The sequence below is a fragment of the Bufo bufo genome, chromosome 5, assembly GCF_905171765.1.
Source record: "Bufo bufo chromosome 5, aBufBuf1.1, whole genome shotgun sequence".
In the NCBI taxonomy this organism is placed as follows: domain Eukaryota; kingdom Metazoa; phylum Chordata; class Amphibia; order Anura; family Bufonidae; genus Bufo; species Bufo bufo.
The window spans coordinates 112179611-112198122 of NC_053393.1; the positions used below are offsets into that span (position 1 = coordinate 112179611).

Genomic DNA, 18512 nt, shown 5'->3' on the forward strand with positions numbered 1-18512 from the left:
GTCCGTTCTGCGGCCCCGCAAAATATGGAACATGTCCATTTGGCAGACAAGAATAGGCATTTGTAACATACTGCGGAAGGGTAATCTGGGATACACACAGCCTGTATTCGCAGACTATAAAAACGGATATGGATATGTGCATGAGTCCTTAGAGAAATGGCAGTTCACATGCGGCTCCATCCGCGGTAGTTTATAGGAGTTGTAAAATGCTCGGCTGTTACCCCAACTTCTATAATCTTCAATGGAGTGAGCCACATGCATGCGCAATCTCCTCCTCTCTGATGTGCTGACTAGGGAGAAGGAGACCCCAATTCTCCCGACAGGTGCGTGTCCTGGCGGTACGCCATAAATATGTCAGATGGTAGTACGCCTTTGGGTTTTGTTGTGGCCCTTGGGAGTTCTACAATATGGTAAGGTGGCCCTTGGATCAGAAAATGTTGTGCAACCCGGATCTAGAAACAAGGAGCAAATTTTAATGATTCCAATCAAAACGGTTTTGTTTTGCCTGATCTATGAGACTAAATTAACATTTAATCATGAGATACCCCCTGCATCAAGATCCGAAGATACAAAGTATATTGAAAGAACACAGGTTTCAATTTTACATTTATTTATATGCTTATATTTTACTTTTTTTTATTACTTTTTTCCTGCAGACTGTATCGCTCATGTGTAACAAAGACATCTTTAGGATTTGCTATTAACTAAACAGCTAAGCTGCTTCTGGCACCGAGCGAAGGCTTCAGAAAGTTAATTAAAAACTGCACTAATCCTCTGCTATATGGAAAAAGTTTGTATATGTATATTTTACTGCTCTGGATGAAAGCAGAACGTTCATTCACTGCTACCAAATTAGATTCAAGAAGGAAAACTGTCTCCTTTCTGTTCAGATGAGAATCACCGGCAACAATGGAAAAAAAGAGCAGCGATATCGCGATCAGTCAGGGCAACTTACAGATCTATCCCTTGCTCTATGATTTCTTTTTGCTGTTTCAATACTTCAAACTGCTCGGGGTTATCTGTGCCAGACATCTGCGTGCTGTAGCTGCCAATGCCCGAAGAGGTGGTGGAATCCAGAGAGTTCAGGCTGCCGTATCGATTGATGGTCTCCGGGTGTTTGGTCTCGTTTGTCTCTTGCTCAATGGGTTTCTCTTGACCTGATGTATGAAGGGAATGAAAATATAGTAAGCGGATAGAAAGAATATATTACCGTAAATTACACTGGACATACCGTAACATGATAGGACATCAAATACCATTAATGTATCAGTGAAGGCAGATGCTTTCTTGTAAATTTAAGTTTATTACGTTTTTCAGAAAATTAATTTACAACATTGGTGTAAAACATGTTCTATCCTGCAACTTCTCACATTGCAATGGAAAGTATTAACAACGGAAGACATCAAAATAGCGAACCTGACACAGCGCAAAGCAGGTAGGTACACTGGACAGTGGAATGCCACACAGAAAAAGCCCACATGGAAAACTGCCCACAAGCTAAAAAGAAAACTTCAATTCTGTATACACTTATTTTAAAAGGGTTCTCCAATCACTATAATGACCCCCAGAATGTCTGAGCCCCTCCTCTAGAGCATACCAACCTGCTCCCCGACACACGCGCCCCTCCGGATCCCTGCACGGCCGCCGCTGTATCTCCCTGTCGCACGGATGAAAACATGCGGCGACGGGGGGAGGAACCAATAGCAAACCGCAACAGTGACCAGCCTCCCTAGCGTCACCCGCAGTGCTAGTGTGGCTGGTCTGCAGATATAAATCATATCCAATGTATACAATATAAATAATTACATGGTTACCTACTCATTTAAACAAGTGTAATGAAATACTATATCTCCTAAATGGGTAGCTGTCCATGGCGTCTGCAGATGGTGGTTATCCTGTCTGCATATGGAACATTGTTAGGCTTGTTGGAACAACCCCTTTAAGGCAGAGATTTTTCTTGTCTGTCTATATTATTCCTTTTACAAGGATAGATGTATGAGTGTGTGTATGTGTATGTGTATATAACACACACACACACACATATATATATATACACACACACTAAAGTTCACGCTACAGTGATATGATATCATGAAAGCAGGGCATATAAGTAGAAGCAGCAATGGCGATTTCCTCATCTCAAACAATTTATTGAAACCAAAGCCAACACCAGTGCTGGGTATACCCCCACAAAAATGTCAATGTCTCAGTAACTTGTCATGTGGCCTTAAGCATCAATTACAGCTTGACAACGACATCTCATGCTGGTCGACTTATTGTCTGCTGAGGCATGGCATCCCACTCTTCTTGAAGGGCGGCCCTCAGGTCATTGAGGTTCTGGGGTACAGAGTTGCGAGCCTTATACACTGCGACTCAGCTGACCCAATAGGTTTTCAATGGTGTCCGGTTCTGGAGAAAGTGCAGGCCACTCCATCTGAGGTACCCCAGTCTCCAGCAGCCGTTCCCCAATGATGTGACCTCCGTTGTGTGGCCTTCATCATCCGGTTCCACAGGACATTGTTCACAATGAAGCAGTCATCAGTGTGGGATGTGGCCGAAGGACGTCCACTTCTATGCCTTTCTGCGACTCTTCCAGTCCCTCTCTATCTCCATTACAACCTGCCGGTGACACTCTAATCTCAGTGGCCACTTCCGTCTGAGAACATCCTGCTTGAAACCTCGCAATGGTGAGGTACTGTTGATCAATTGTCGTCTTGATCTCATGTGAACAGCATGATGAGGAGGACTGTTTAAATACCAATTCTAATTGAACCAGGAAATGTATTGGGCGAATTATGGATCAAACACCTGTTAAAGGGTTGTCTCACTTCAGCAAGTGGCATTTATCATGTAGAGGAAGTTAATACAAGGCAGTTACTAATGTATTGTGATTGTCCAATGGTTAGACTCATTTTTCCATCACATTATACACTGCTCGTTTCCATGGTTATGACCACCCTGCAATCCTGCATCTATGGCCGTGCTTGCACACTATAGAAAAAAAATACTGGCCTCTCTGGTAGCCGGGACCCTAGGAGCACATATAGGCCAGCGCTTTTTCCTATAGTGTGCAAGCATGGCCACCGATGCTGGATTAAAGGGTGGTCGCAACTATGGAAACGAGTAGTATATAATGTGATGGGAAAAGGAGTCTAACCAGCAAAGGAAGCAATTTGGGTAATAACAATACATTAGTAAGTGCCTTGTAGTAACTTGCTCTACATGAAAAATGCTATTTGCTGAAGTGAGAGAACCTCTTTGTTAGAGAACAAGCTCCTTGTTAGAGAACAGCAAGTTGTGCAAAAAGTACTGAAACATGGAACAGTTGGACATGTGCATTCAAAAGCTTAGAGGTGGTCACATTAGGTTCACCTGTAAAGGGTAGAGTGCATTTTAGATTAATCCTGAAATTTCACCCACAAGTCAAATATGGCTGACTTTTTGTGAGTAGTGTATATCTACTTTATGTACCCCTCAGTGGAGTGTCACACAGGGATCAGAAGAAATTCTGCCACCACATGTGGGTCTCAGATATGGCCACATAGTGCTTCACCACTGCTTCCCAGTCCCTCCTCTCTGACACTGGAAAAGCATTTTCGCAGCCACGCATATGTGTGACCAGATGGATGGAGGGCTGCAGAGCACGGCATCACAGGCCGTATGTGGACCACATGCCACCGGCTGTGCCCACCTGTTTTAAAGGGAACCTGTCAACCCCTTTATGCCGAGCACTTACTGTAAAGTTTAACACTGGCAGCGCCAGAGAATAGCTACATGCTGACAGACGGCGAGTCTGGCTTATTCATGAGTTCCCCCTCTCTCCGCAGGAGCCGGACTCTTCTCTGGCAGCTTGGTGCTCTTCCCCGGCGCCATACCAGCATTAATCTGCAAGCTCTCAGCAGCAGTGTTAGCAGGTACGGTAAGTGACAGATCACTCATTTCAGCTCATCTGCCGCTAGTTTATGCTGCTCTCAGTAAGGTCCTCTCTGGCAGATCCTACAGCACTGTACACGCTATGGACACCATTAGAGTCAATGGGGATTAAGCCCCGCCCCCTTTCCCCAAACTTCCGGTTCTGTGATCTCATGCTGGTGCACCCAGTCTTCAGCCAAAGATGACAGAGGGAGGAGGGCAACACTGCTTGCTTGAAGTCCTGCGTGCATATCTAAGAGGGACATTTTTATACTGTACATATACACACATACAGGCTTGGTGTCCCTTTAAAGGGGTTATCCAGGAAAAGATATTTAGGACATCCTCAGGATAGGGCGCTAGTATCAGATCTGAGCGGTAGTGACACCTGATCAGCTGTTACAAGTGGCCTTGAGCTCCTCAGTCTCTTCCTAGGCCAGTGACATCACTGTACATTGGTCACATGGCCTAGTTGAGGCTTAGCCCCATTCAAACCAATGGGGCTGAGCTGCAATACCAAGCACTGCCACTATATGATGTATGGCGCTGTCCTGGGAAAGCTGCCCATCGCTCACCAGAGCACCGGTGAGCACAGTGGCTCCCTGACACAGCTGATCGGAGGGGATGTTGGGACTTGGACCCCTGCTGATGGATAAGTCATCATTATCTTTTCCAGGATAACCCCTTTAAGGCCAGTGTCAAGAAACAGCTGATCCAGTACGAGGGTGACACAACCAGATCTCCACACTGCTATGGAGAACTGGCCGCATTACTGGTGACATCCCAGTGCGTATTGGGTCACCAGCACTCCCGGACCCAGGGAAGATGCAGCCGTCATCCTGCAGCACTACTATTTTTTCAGAAAATGTTGAAGCCACACAAAGAGCTTGTTTGCCCTGTGTCCTGATTTCTAAAAGAAACGTGAATACTAATGTTATAATATGTATAATGCCTTTAATGTGGCATCTGATAGTCCAGCATCTCATAATTAGCGTAACCGTATATTTTACGCCTGCCGGTTTTCTGGAGATTCTCACATCTTAACTACTTTTCTGTTCTGTGTCTAATCATTCAGATAATTCAATAGCCCAGATGTATGGAAATGTCCCACTCCAGCAAGTGGCATTTATCAAGTGGAGAAGGTTAATATAAGCTACTTACTACTGTATTGTGATAGTCCATATGGCTTCCTTTGCTGGCTGGATTCATTTTATCATCACATTATACACTGCTCGCTTCCAGGGGTTATGACCACCCAAAGAAAAAGTGCCGGCCTCTCTGCTAGTCGGGACTGTGGGAGCTGACCACAGACAGGTGCTTTTTCCTACAGTGTGGAAAAACGACCACCGCTGCTGGACTGCAGGGTGGTCGTAACCATGGAAACGAGCAGTGTATAATGTGATGGAAAAATAAATCCAGCCAGCAAAGGAAGCAATATGGACAATCACAATACATTAGTAAGTGCCTTGTATTAACTTTCTCTACGTGATAAATGCCATTTGCTGAACTGACGCAACCCCTCTAGTAATCCATTGATCATTCCCCATTCATTGGTTTCCTTACCGAGCGTTGTCTGAGAGTTTGGATTCACATACAAGACTTTACTCCACTCCACCATACATTTTAAAATGGAAACCAGGCATTCCAGGCCCTTCTTCCTCAGACTTAATTCCTTTAAGGAGAAAACACATTAGAAGCTGTAAAAACACTCGCTCTGTAACGCACACATGCACATTACTGTCAGTTTCATCTCCAGAGCTCGCTCTGCCTTTCCATTAACCTCCCTTCAAGCCGTCATTGACACGGTAATTAGTCTGCCTGATATCATGTACAGAACGCGAAGGCTTCTGCCGAAACCACAGCCACTTAAAAGCAATCTGTCACAATTCTCAGGATTTTTATTGCCTTTTTTTCGCCAATTCCGTTTAGGTAAAGATATAAGCTTCGTACTCGCTTGCTTTTTGCCTCCTCATTCATCCTAATGCTTCCTGCATAGTGCTAGAGTTTTATTCACAAAATCCCATTGTCAGCATAAGGCCTCATGCATACGACGGTTGTGTGCATCCGTGGCCGTTGTTCCGTTTTCCGTGATTTTCTGTGGACCCATTGACTTTCAATGGGTCCGTTGAAAACTCGGAAAATGCATCGTTGTTCATCCACGGCCGTGATCCGTGTTTCCTGTCCGTCAAAAAAATATGACCTGTCCTATTTTTTTGACGGACAGCGGTTCACGGACCCATTCAAGTCAATGGGTCCGTGAAAAAACACGGATGCACACAAGATTGGCGTCCGCGTCCGTGGCCGTAGGCTACTTTCACACAGATGGATCGCATAAAAGCTTTTTCAGAGCTGAGTTTTCACTTCGTGAAAACTCAAATCAGACAGTATATTCTAACACAGAGGCGTTCCCATGGTGATGGGGGCGCTTCAAGTTAGAATAGACTAAGAACTTTGTACATGACTGCCCCCTGCTGCCTGGCAGCACCCAATCTCTTACAGGGGGCTGTGATCCGCACAATTAACCCCTCAGGTGCCGCACCTGAGAGGTTAATTGTGCGTATCATAGCCCCCTGTAAGAGATCAGGTGCTGCCAGGCAGGAGGGGGCAGACCCCCCTCCCCTGTATTTAACTCATTGGTGGCCAGTGCGGCCCCCCTCCCTCTTTCCCCTGTATTATATTCATTGGTGGCCAGTGCGGCCTCCCCTCTCCCCCCCCCCACCTAATTAAAATCACCTTCCCCCATCATTGGTGGCAGCGGAGAGTTCCGATCTGAGTCCCAGTTTAATCGCTGGGGCTCCAATCGGTAACCATGGCAACGAGGACGCTACTGCAGTCCTGGTTGCCATGGTTACTTAGCAATTTTTAGAAGCATTATACTTACCTGCGCTGTCTGTGACCGGCCGGGCGCTCCTCCTACTGGTAAGTGAAAGGTCTGTGCGGTGCATTGCTTATAGCACAGACCTGTCACTTACCAGTAGGAGGAGCGCCCGGCCAGTCACAGACAGCGAAGGTAAGTATAATGCTTCTAAAATTGCTAAGTAACCATGGCAACCAGGACTGCAGTAGCGTCCTGGTTGCCATGGTTACCGATCGGATCCCCAGCAATTAAACTGACTCCGATTGGAACTCTCCGCTGCCACCAATGATTAGGGAAAGTGATTTTAATAAGGGGGGGGGGGGGGAGAGAGGGGAGGCCGCACTGGCCACCAATGATGGGGGGGTGATTTTAATAAGGGGGGGGGGGGGAGAGGGGAGGCCTCCCTGGCCACCAATGATGGGGGGGTGATTTTAATTAGGGGGGGGGGGGGGGAGAGGGGAGGCCGCACTGGCCACCAATGAATATAATACTGGGGAGGGAGGGAGGGGGGCCGCACTGGGAACCGATGAGTTAAATACAGGGGAGGGGGGTCTGCCAGGCAGCAGGGGCCAGTCATGTACACAGTTCTTAGTATATTCTAACTTGAAGCGTCCCCATCACTATGGGAACGCCTCTGTGTTAGAATATACTGTCGGATATGAGTTTTCACGATCTAACTCAAATCCGATGGTATATTCTAACATAGAGGCGTTCCAATGGTGATGGGGACGCTTCAAGTTAAAATATACCATCGGATTGGAGAAAACTCCGATCCTATGGTATATTAACTCCTGACTTTACAATGAAAGTCAATGGGGGACGGATCCGTTTGCAATTGCACCATATGGTGTCAACGTCAAACTGATCCGTCCCCATTGACTTGCATTGTAAGTCAGGACGGATCCGTTTGGCTCCGCACGGCCAGGCAGACACCAAAACGACTTTTTCTTCATGTCCGTGGATCCTCCAAAAATCAAGGAAGACCCACGGACGAAAAAACGGTCACGGATCACAGACCTACGGACCTCGTTTTTGCGGACATTAAAAAAAAAAAACGGTCGTGTGCATGAGGCCTAAAGACGAGCAGAAGGACCATTTCTGGCACCTGTCAGTGGTAGCGAAAGGATATCAGAAAGGGGGACACCGCACTCTGTGAGCCAGAACCTAGAACCACTCAGTAGGAGCCCCCTCTGTCGGACTCCAAAGACCACTAGTTAGATGAATGCCCGCCATGTATTAGCACATTTCATGACTGGCAGCGGCTTTCCCCAGCAAAATCAGTCGTTCATCAGGGGTGGCCTGAGTGGGTCCTGGGGGACCGCATTATGAAATGTGACAACCCCCTTAACAGTTTGTACAGAGGTGGTAATAGCAGGACTGCAAATCCACAGTCAATACATGGCGAAATCTACATCTGCCGCAGATTTTACGCTCTGCAAGATTTATAAATTTTCCATATGGGGCAATAAATCTGCCAGATCTGAATGTAGCCTTATAATGTTCTGTGGCCCCTTTGGCTCTGTGGCCGGACCCAGACTAATGTCCCCATGACACATCACAACATAAACTAAAGTGAAGTCACTATTCCTATCGGCTGTAAACACAATGTAAGCTATGAAAAGTGCATTAGACAAATAGGTTTATCAAAAGGAAAACAAAGGCTTGTGTGCCACTGTTCAATGGTCCTTCCCATATTATAACGCCAGGACATCCCAACACCTTAAGATCAGAGTGATCTGACCTCTGGGAACTGCACCGATCATGAGAATGAAGGGGACACGAAACTGATGTAAGAATGCGCCCACTCACTGGTTTGCCCTGCCGTGGTCGCGCAGACATTTTTCCTATTCTCCTTCATACAGGGTGGTCCGAAGCACTACATTCGATTCACTTTCAGGATTGGTGGGTGTCTCAGAAATCAGACCCTCAATGATCAAAAAGTGATGGCATATCCTAGCTTTGTGCCAACAGGTCAGCCAGTATCTATGACACTGGCTAACGTGTTGCATGTGCGCTTGGCAGGTGAAGACATCCGTGTTGGTCTCATGTTCATACGTGTCCGCATTGCTGAGAGATATGATGTTTTATTATATGCAAATGAGCCTCTAGGAGCAATGGGGGTGTTGCCGTTACTCTTAGAGGCTCTGCTCTCTCTGCATCTGCCGCGCCCTTTGCACTTTTATTGACAGGGCCAGGCGTGATGATGTTTTCACTACCTGGTCCTGTCAATGAAAGCGGAGAGGGTGCAGCAGTTGACAAAGCCTCTAGGTGTAATGGCAACACCCCTGTTGCTCCTAGAGGCTCATTTGCATATAGTAAAACTTCACTTTTCTTAGAAATGCGGGCACATATGAACAAGAGACCAACATAGATGCATTTAGCTGCCAAGCGCACATGTAACAGGTCAGCCAGTGTCATAGGGAGAAGATGCCCTTTAAGGAAAGGGGGGAGGGGGGGCACATCGGTATCTTCCCCTGGAATATACAAATTACAAAAGTATGGATCAGACCAGAGTTATGCATTGACTGCCCTCCCCATAAATTGTATAACTACATGCAAACGTGAAAATGACTGGAACATTAACAAAAATACTTTGATTTGAAGAGTTTGACTTAAAAATATCAAGTGGGGAAAATGATAGATTAGCGAGAATGACACACCTGAATGTTCGACATGCCAAGTTCTTGACTGCCTCTTCCTTGAGCAATCTTGGAGAGATCATTAACCAATCTTTCAAAGATGTTGGCTGCGTTCAAGTCACAGTCGTAATTGACATAAATATCTACCACACTTTGCGCATCTGTAGGTGACAGGGTACAGAGCAGATCAGAAGCAGTCGCTCACACACTAATCACATCTGCCTATGGGGTTGTATTGTACCTGCACAGATTCTCGTCAGCGTCTGAATTACCATCCACTTGTGATCAAATGAACTAGTTGATGTTTCCAGAATATAAAGGAATATTTCTTTGAAGAAAACCTAAAAAGATATAAAGATAACAGATGCAGTTAAAGCGCACCTATCAGCAGAATCAACCCTATCCGCACCAGATACATCTGACAGGATTGATCCTGCTGATTTCACCTCTATCTATTTTGTGAAAATCGGTTGGAGTGTTCCAGAGGAAAAGAAGAAAGAAACAAAAACGTTATTCTTTATGCAAAAAAAGGGCTTCAACCCTCCGAGGACGTGGCCTCTACTAGAAAGCGGAGGTGCTCCAAGATACTAGGACCCGCACATGGAAATGACCCCCTGTAGTTCCAAAATCAGTGCCCATGACAATAAAGTGGATGTCTGGCATAAATGGTACTTTCTATACTGCTCTAGCAACATAACTGCTTTAGGCTACTGTCACGTGAGCTGTTTCACTGGATCCGGCAGGTTTCAGCAAAAACGTTTCCGTTACTGATAATACAACCATCTGTATCCGTTATGAACGGATCCGGTTGTATTATCTTTAACATAGCCCAGACGGATCCGTCATGAACTCCATTGAAAGTCAATTTTTTTTTTGTGGCAGAGAAAACGGATCCGTCCCCATTGACTCGCATTGTGGGTCATGCCGGATCCCTCTTGCTCCGCATCCCAGGACGGAAAGCAAACTACAACATGTTGCGGTTTGCTCTCTGGTATGGGAACGCAACCAAACGGAACCGAGCGCATTTTGGAGCATTCCGTTCGGTTCTGTTCAGTTTTGTCCCCATTGACGGTATTGAGCCCCTATGACGGATCTCAATACTGGAAAACTAAGATGCTAGTGTGAAAGTAGCCTTACTGCTTATTTCAAAATGTTACCGTGTTCGGGTAACAAAATAAAGTGACGATTCTTTAAACCTTTGTCACGGGCTATAGTCAGTGGTGAGGCCCAGGATTCGTTATGTCCTCCCTATCATGAGGCTTGTAGATACCAGGACCAGCGCCTGCAGATAGTAACTTCTTGTGTAAAGATGGCAGAGGCTAGACGTCTCACAGTGTGGGTTCGATTAGGGGGGCAGTAGTTAAGAGTTCTTATACCACCACCTATAGAAGGCATGGAGGAGGGGTTCTCATTCAGTAAATAGGCATTGGCTCAAAGCACACGCATACTTATACTTCATAAACAGTGGTACAAAAGGGTGCAAACCCTGCAGAATTTTCTATATTTCTGCAAAAATTTGACCTAAAAGTGCATCAGATTTTCACAGAAGTCCTAAAAGTAGATAAAAATAACTAAAAAGAAATGAGTCAAATCTATTAGACTTGGTCATTTATTTATTAAGGGGGTTGACCACTTTGCGGCTACCCTTGATCAAGGTGTATGCGACATGATTATATGGCACTTAGTAATAGTCTCTGTTGCTATTCTGCATCATCTTATAGATTTCATACGGTGTGCTCCCTTGATGAAAAATAACTGAAATAAAGTGGCCTGAATGGGAGGAAATGCTCAAAAACCCCAAACACTGTGGTGTGTTTATTACCGGGGGGAGCAATTCCCCCGCATGTGGTCCGATGCCGACATCCCCCATTGGATGCATAGTTGCTGGGGATATGCGGAGGAATTGCTCCCCCGGTTATAAACACGCCACAGTGTTTGGGATCTGTGAGCATTTCCTCCCATTCAGTTATTTGTCTTGATAGGTTTAGGATGTGCCATTGCGCACTGCTGGTAGCATTCTGCCGTGCCTGGTAGCCCGTGTCACATGACCTGTTATAGGCGGGGCTTACAGCCTCATCCTCTCTCCCACTACCTGAGTGATCTCACTATGGAGGTATGTGGGAGCTTGGCTGTAAGTTGGATCTTCGCACCTCTCAGACCGTGTTCACACTCCGTAGGTAGTCTAGTGGTAGGAACCCATGCCATGCTGAGATACCTTGACGGTGGTGCAAAAGGGCTCCGATGTGTTCCTGACAGGAATACAATGGCTAAAGTCTCAGTTCTTAACATCAGCTCGAGGGATTCGCCAGTGTTGTCAGTTGCAGATCATTGTGGTGCACCTTTCGCAGTGATTTATATATTCTCCCTTGTTGGCCAGGTCCTTTGTGCTGTCCACACAGCGTTCCTGCTGATGGAGGGTCATGTGACCATTCAAATACACTGCACCTGCACTAAGCTCACAACATTGCAAGGGCAGATGTGGTATGTTTGAGTGGAGAAGGCTGAGCGATATGTCTGGAGTTATTTTTGCCTGATCACATGACCCTCTATCAGCGGCCATCTTATGGACAGATCTCTCCTATATGGACAGCACAGAAGACTTGCCCAACAAGGGGACACAATTTATAAAGTGGCACAGAAAAATCAACAAAGGTTATACTAATAAGTGTCATTTAGTCATCATATACATATTGGTCAAATGTAGCCAGAAAGTGGCCAACCCCTTTAAGGAAAATAATCCAGTATCCCATGTTTGTAAACCTTTGCTTTCAGTATCTGGTGTGACCCCCTTGCGCAGCAATAACTGCAATTAAACACTTCTGGTAATTGTTAATTAGTCCTGCACATCATCTTGGAGGAATTTTAGCTTGAACTCTTGTTATGTTGGTGGGTTTCATCAGATGAACTTCTTGCTTCAGGTCCTTCCACAACATTTCTATTGGATGAAGGTCAGGACATTGACTTGGCTATTCCAAAATGTTTTATTCTTCTTTACCCATTCTTTGGTAGAACAACTTGTGTGCTTGTTGTCTTGCTGCATGACCCACATTCTCTTGAGATTCAGCTCACAGACCGATGTTCTGACATTTTCTTTTAAAATGTGCTGATATTTGCGGTTGACACCCGTCCAGGTCCATATCCAGCAAAACAAGTCCAAACCGTGATACCACCGTTTCACAGATGGGATGATATTGTTACGCTGGAATGCAGTGTTCTCCTTTATCCAAACGGAACGCTTCTCATGTAAACCAAAATTTTAGTTTCACCCGTCCACAAAACATTGTTCCAATAGCCTCTTTGTTTGTCCAGGTGATCTGTAGCAAACTGCAGACGGGCAGAAATGTTCTTTTTGGTGAGCAGCGGCTTTCTCCTTGCAATTCTGCCATGCACAATCATTGTCGTTCATTATTGTCCTCCTGATGGTGGATTTATGAGCATTAACATTAGCCAATGTGAGAATGGTTTTTAGTTCCTTACAGGTCATTTGTGACCAGGCTATTACATGCCTTGCTTTTGGCGTGATATTTGTTGGTTGAGGGTACTAATGGTCTCGAATTTCTTCCATTTATAACCAATCTGACTGACTGTGGATTGGAGAAATCCAAACTCTTTACAGATGGTTTTGTAACCTTTTCCAGCCTGATGAGCATCAACAACGCTTCTTCTGAGGTCTTCAAAAATATCCTTTGTCCAATACACTGGCAGAAACATTTGTTGTGAAGATCAGACTTTGATAGACCCCTACTTTTTAAATAAAACAGGCTGCCCACTCTTACCGATTGTCATCCCATTGATTAAAAATGCTAGACTCTAATTTCACCTTCAAATTATCTGCTAATCCTAAAGATTCACATACTTTTGCCACTCACAGACATGTGATATTGGATCATTTCCCTCAGTAAATAAATGGCCAAGTCTAATATTTTTGACTCATTTTTTTATCTGGTGATCTTTATCTACTTTTAGGACTTGTGTGAAAGTCTGATGTAGTTTTAGGTCACATTTATGCAGAAATATAGAAAATTAAAAGTTTTACAAACTTTTAAGCACCACTTTACCTGAAAAACATTATAGAGCAAAATATGCTGAGTTTGGCTTGAAAACTCAACAGCAAGCTGATGAAAACAGGAGGTTCTGTATGTAAGCAGATGAAATGATGCAGAGAACAGGGGAAGGAAAGTGCTGACACGATAAACAGGTACATGGGGCATAAATATGCAGTGTCCGGGGATTCCCAGGGCAGATGAAAAATGTCATTGTGAAACTGACAACCCTTTAAAAGAAGGCCATACACAATCATCTAATGTGTGGGTGTCTCAGATCTCCCCAACTGCATATGTCAGAGGAAAGGATTGGGCATGTCCGCTTTCAAAATGCCAGATCTTTTGTCATCAAGGGAGATGAGCCCCCACCAGGGGCATCAGGAAGTGGCTTATTCTTTTATATTAAGAACACTTGCATGTACCAGGGAGCCAGAAGGAATAGTTGTCATCCATCTAAACTGTATGGTCCCTTTTACATCACACCAGAAGGAGACGCTCAATGAGCAAGCATGAAGAGAGAAAATGTGCAGAAACCACCACAAGCAGCCATGGAATCCAACATATACAGACTAGACCCAACATCCTGGACCGCAGTGACTTGCAGTATGCATCCACAGCTGGCTAAGCCATAATTACATCGTCAAAGGAAAACTATGCATCTGAAGCACTTGATAATGTAGCTCAGTTTACTCGCAAAATAACCACCCAGAACATAAGACATACCTCAATCTGCATCTTTAAGTGTAATTTGAAGTTTGATAACAATGTCAAGAAGATAGAAAGAGAAAGTTCAAAGACTTCAGGGACGGAGGAGACACCATTTTTGGACAGGGCGACGCAGAGGTACTGCTTAATTGCATTAATAAACATCTCATTGGTCTTGAAGACGGGACCCGCGTTCTGCAGGATTGACAAGAGCAGCTGCAACGATAATACCTTTGAGCGCAACTCATGGGACCTAGAAAGAGAAAAAAAAAAAAAAAAAAAACATGCTTAGATCTGTGTCCATGGATTCAAACACTATATACAGTCAGGTCCATAAATATTGGGACATCGAGACAATTCTAACATTTTTGGCTCTATACACCACCACAATGGATTTGAAATGAAGCAAACACGATGTGCTTTAACTGCAGACTGTCAGCTTTAATTTGAGGGTATTTACATCCAAATCAGGTGAACGGTGTAGGAATTACAACAGTTTGCATATGTGCCTCCCACTTGTTAAGGGACCAAAAGTAATGGGGCAGAATAATAATCATAAATCAAACTTTCACTTTTTAATACTTGGTTGCAAATCCTTTGCAGTCAATTACAGCCTGAAGTCTGGAACACATAGACATCACCAGACGCTGGGTTTCATCCCTGGTGATGCTCTGCCAGGCCTTTACTTCAACTGTCTTCAGTTCCTGCTTGTTCTTGGGGCATTTTCCCTTCAGTTTTGTCTTCAGCAAGTGAAATGCATGCTCAATCGGATTCAGGTCATGTGATTGACTTGGCCATTGCATAACATTCCACTTCTTTCCCTTAAAAAACTCTTTGGTTGCTTTTGCAGTATGCTTTGGGTCATTGTCCATCTGCACTGTGAAGCGCCATCCAATGAGTTCTGAAGCATTTGGCTGAATATGAGCAGATAATATTGCCCGAAACACTTCAGAATTCATCCTGCTGCTTTTGTCAGCAGTCACATCATCAATAAATACAAGAGAACCAGTTCCATTGGCAGCCATACATGCCCACGCCATGACACTAACACCACCATGCTTCACTGATGAGGTGGTATGCTTAGGATCATGAGCAGTTCCTTTCCTTCTCCATACTCTTCTCTTCCCATCACTCTGGTACAAGTTGATCTTGGTCTCATCTGTCCATAGGATGTTGTTCCAGAACTGTGAAGGCTTTTTTAGATGTCGTTTGGCAAACTCTAATCAGGCCTTCCTGTTTTTGAGGCTCACCAATGGTTTACATCTTGTGGTGAACCCTCTGTATTCACTCTGGTGAAGTCTTCTCTTGATTGTTGACTTTGACACATACACCTACCTCCTGGAGAGTGTTCTTGATCTGGCCAACTGTTGTGAAGGGTGTTTTCTTCACCAGGGAAAGAATTCTTCGGTCATCCACCACAGTAGTTTTTCGTGGTCTTCCGGGTCTTTTGGTGTTGCTGAGCTCACCGGTGCGTTCCTTCTTTTTAAGAATGTTCCAAACAGTTGTTTTGGCCAGGCCTAATGTTTTTGCTATCTCTCCGATGGGTTTGTTGTGTTTTTTCAGCCTAATGATGGCTTGTTTCACTGATAGTGACAGCTCTTTTGATCTCATCTTGAGAGTTGACAGCAACAGATTCCAAATGCAAATAGCACACTTGAAATGAACTCTGGACCTTTTATCTGCTCATTGTAATTGGGATAATGAGGGAATAACACACACCTGGCCATGGAACAGCTGAGAAGCCAATTGTCCCATGACTTTTGGTCCCTTAACAAGTGGGAGGCCCATATGCAAACTGTTGTAATTCCTACACCGTTCACCTGATTTGGATGTAAATACCCTCAAATTAAAGCTGACAGTCTGCAGTTAAGGCCTCATGCACGCGACCGTTCCGTTTTTTGCGGTCCGCAAAACGCATATCCGCAAAAAACGGAAGCCGCCCGTGTGTGGAATGGAACAGGCGGCCCATTGTAGAAAGAATAGGACATGTTATATAGGACGTTATATTTTTTTTTCAGGGCTACGGAATGGAGCAACGGATGCGGACAGCACACTGAGTGCTGTCCGCATCTTTTGAGGCCCCATTGAAGTGAATGGGTCCGCATCCGAGCCGCCGTTTTTGCAAAACAACGGTCGTGTGCATGAGGCCTAAAGCACATCTTGTTCGTTTCATTTCAAATCCATTGTGGTGGTGTATAGAGCCAACAATGTTACAATTGTCTCGATGGCCCAATATTTATGGACCCAACTGTACAACCCCTCTGAGTCTACTGCACATTACCAGGCCTGCAATATTCAGCTATAACCTAAGTACATGTAAGCAGCAATTTATTCTGCATTATTGATAGGAATGTACTGTTCCTGGGAGCTATGCTACTCCCAATGGACTGCTCTGAAGTACTGTGAAGCCAGGGGAACATTATTTCTATAAACAAATGAGAAAAATAATGGCGCTGCATCTTTCCAGCTGCCTGAAACAAATCCATTGGATTGTGCATAGCTTTTCTGCATACAGATACTCAAATACAGCACAATCAAGCGAATAACGCAAGGAAAAGGGAAAATCGCCACGTTTCCAATGTGCTGTAAAAAGGGCTTCTTAAAGGGATTCTGTCACCAGGTTTCACCCCTGTCAGCTAAACATATGCTGATGTTCAGGGCCTCATCAGGATTCCTAATGTTGGCTTCTAAATGTGATCCGTAGCCTTATTTTGCTAAAAAACAGGTTTTACTAACCTGTCATTTAAAGAAATAAGGTGCCCAAGGGGATGTCAGGGGATGTCAAGGGATGCAAGGTGCCCGCCGCACCCACCGCCGTTCGTGCCCAGCGCCGCCTTTCCAGACTTCTGCACCGCCTCCTAATCCTCTGTGCCGCCTCTCGCTCTCCCTCTCCCTCCCCCTGCTGTAAGATATCGCGTGTGCGCACAGGGCTCTGAGAGGCTGGCGCCAGAGTGCAGGTCATACCTGGGTTGAGCGAAGTGCCGGCGCATGCGCACTTCGCTTCAAGAAGCCAAATCGAGAAGTCCGCACGGGCGCATCAGGCAGAGCCCTGTGCGCACGCGCGAGATCTTACAGCAGGAGGAGGGAGGATGGAGGGAGAGCGAGAGGCGGCACAGAGGATTAGGAGGCGGTGCAGAAGTCTGGAAAGGCGGCGCTGGGCACGAACGGCGGTGGGCACCTTGCATCCCCTTGGGCAGCTTATTTCTTTGAGTGACAGGTTAGTAAAAACCTGTTTTTTAGCAAAATAAGGCTACGGATCACATTTAGAAGCCCACATTAGGAATCCTGATGAGGCCCTGAACATCAGCATATGTTTAGCTGACAGGGGTGAAACCTGGTGACAGTATCCCTTTAAGGCTGACATAACCAGAATGCAATCCAATGAGCAAACAGTGCCAAATAACACAGCACCTCGGGCACTGTAGGTATAACTTCTAGTTCTGTTAGGCCACATGCATGGAAAATCTACAGAGTAATACAATACCAGCTAATTAGATGATGTTTTCAAAATCTCATGTACACGATGTGGAAAATCTCCTTGTGGAAAGTGACCTGCGGTGCGGATGCAAACTGAGATCTGGGTCAAAATCCACAACACAGTCTGCAAGTAACACAGGAATTTTGGTGCGGATTTGGCGCAGAAACTCAGCAAAATTCATTTGATAGGCCGCATAAACTGCACTTTCTTGTGCATGTATCCTTGTGTCTGTACGGTTTCATGAATACGTCTGTCTTACCGCTACGTATAACCTCCAAATTCTACTATAATACAACACCCTCAGATTTCTTTGGGACTCTGCATCCGATTTCATCCACACTGATGCTTAGGATCTTCTGTGGGATACTGTATAAATCTGCCATGCCCCTTCAAACGTTGGGATAAAAAGTAAAATGGGCAGTACCACATGGTCAGCGTTCACGTACTATAGTGACCGGCCTGATAAATGACCGTGAAGCACTGCTGGGTGTTTGCTGTGAATTCTGTAGGATGGATAAGGAATTCGTATTGGAGTGCTGCCCTAAGGGCTGTATTACACTAGCAGATTACCTGACAGATATTCTACTGGAGTTCTCCTGACCTCCCCATACACATGCAAGCTCAGCTCGGCCAAGAGTGCATGTGTTCTGAATTGGGAGAAGGGAGTCGGCGGCTGACACCTCTGACAGCGATTTCTCTCTTCAAGCACAAAAGAATCAGGCTTGTTGAAATCCAACAGTCCGATCCTTTTCTCCCCCAACATCTGCCGCTGGGGAAAGTCAGTAGACCGGGACAAGTGGCTTTAGCACTGGCGCAAATATACACCGTATTACGCTCATATGAAATTGACCTAAATGTATCATGGATGTATCTGGTGT

The 18512-nt window shown here is 45.2% G+C and overlaps 1 protein-coding gene across 2 annotated transcripts in view; it reads right to left on the bottom strand.

Moving 5' to 3' along the window:
* ARFGEF1 (ADP ribosylation factor guanine nucleotide exchange factor 1) overlaps window positions 1-18512 on the bottom strand; it is a 157557-nt gene that overhangs the window by 58794 nt on the left and 80251 nt on the right. For both annotated transcript variants that reach the window (XM_040434499.1, XM_040434500.1), the window contains exons 10-14: window positions 14175-14409; window positions 9650-9749; window positions 9430-9569; window positions 5476-5584; window positions 956-1157 (exon numbers count right to left, since the gene is read on the bottom strand). In XM_040434499.1, the coding sequence (XP_040290433.1) occupies window positions 956-1157; window positions 5476-5584; window positions 9430-9569; window positions 9650-9749; window positions 14175-14409 (786 nt within the window). The remainder of the gene's footprint in view (window positions 1-955; window positions 1158-5475; window positions 5585-9429; window positions 9570-9649; window positions 9750-14174; window positions 14410-18512) is intronic.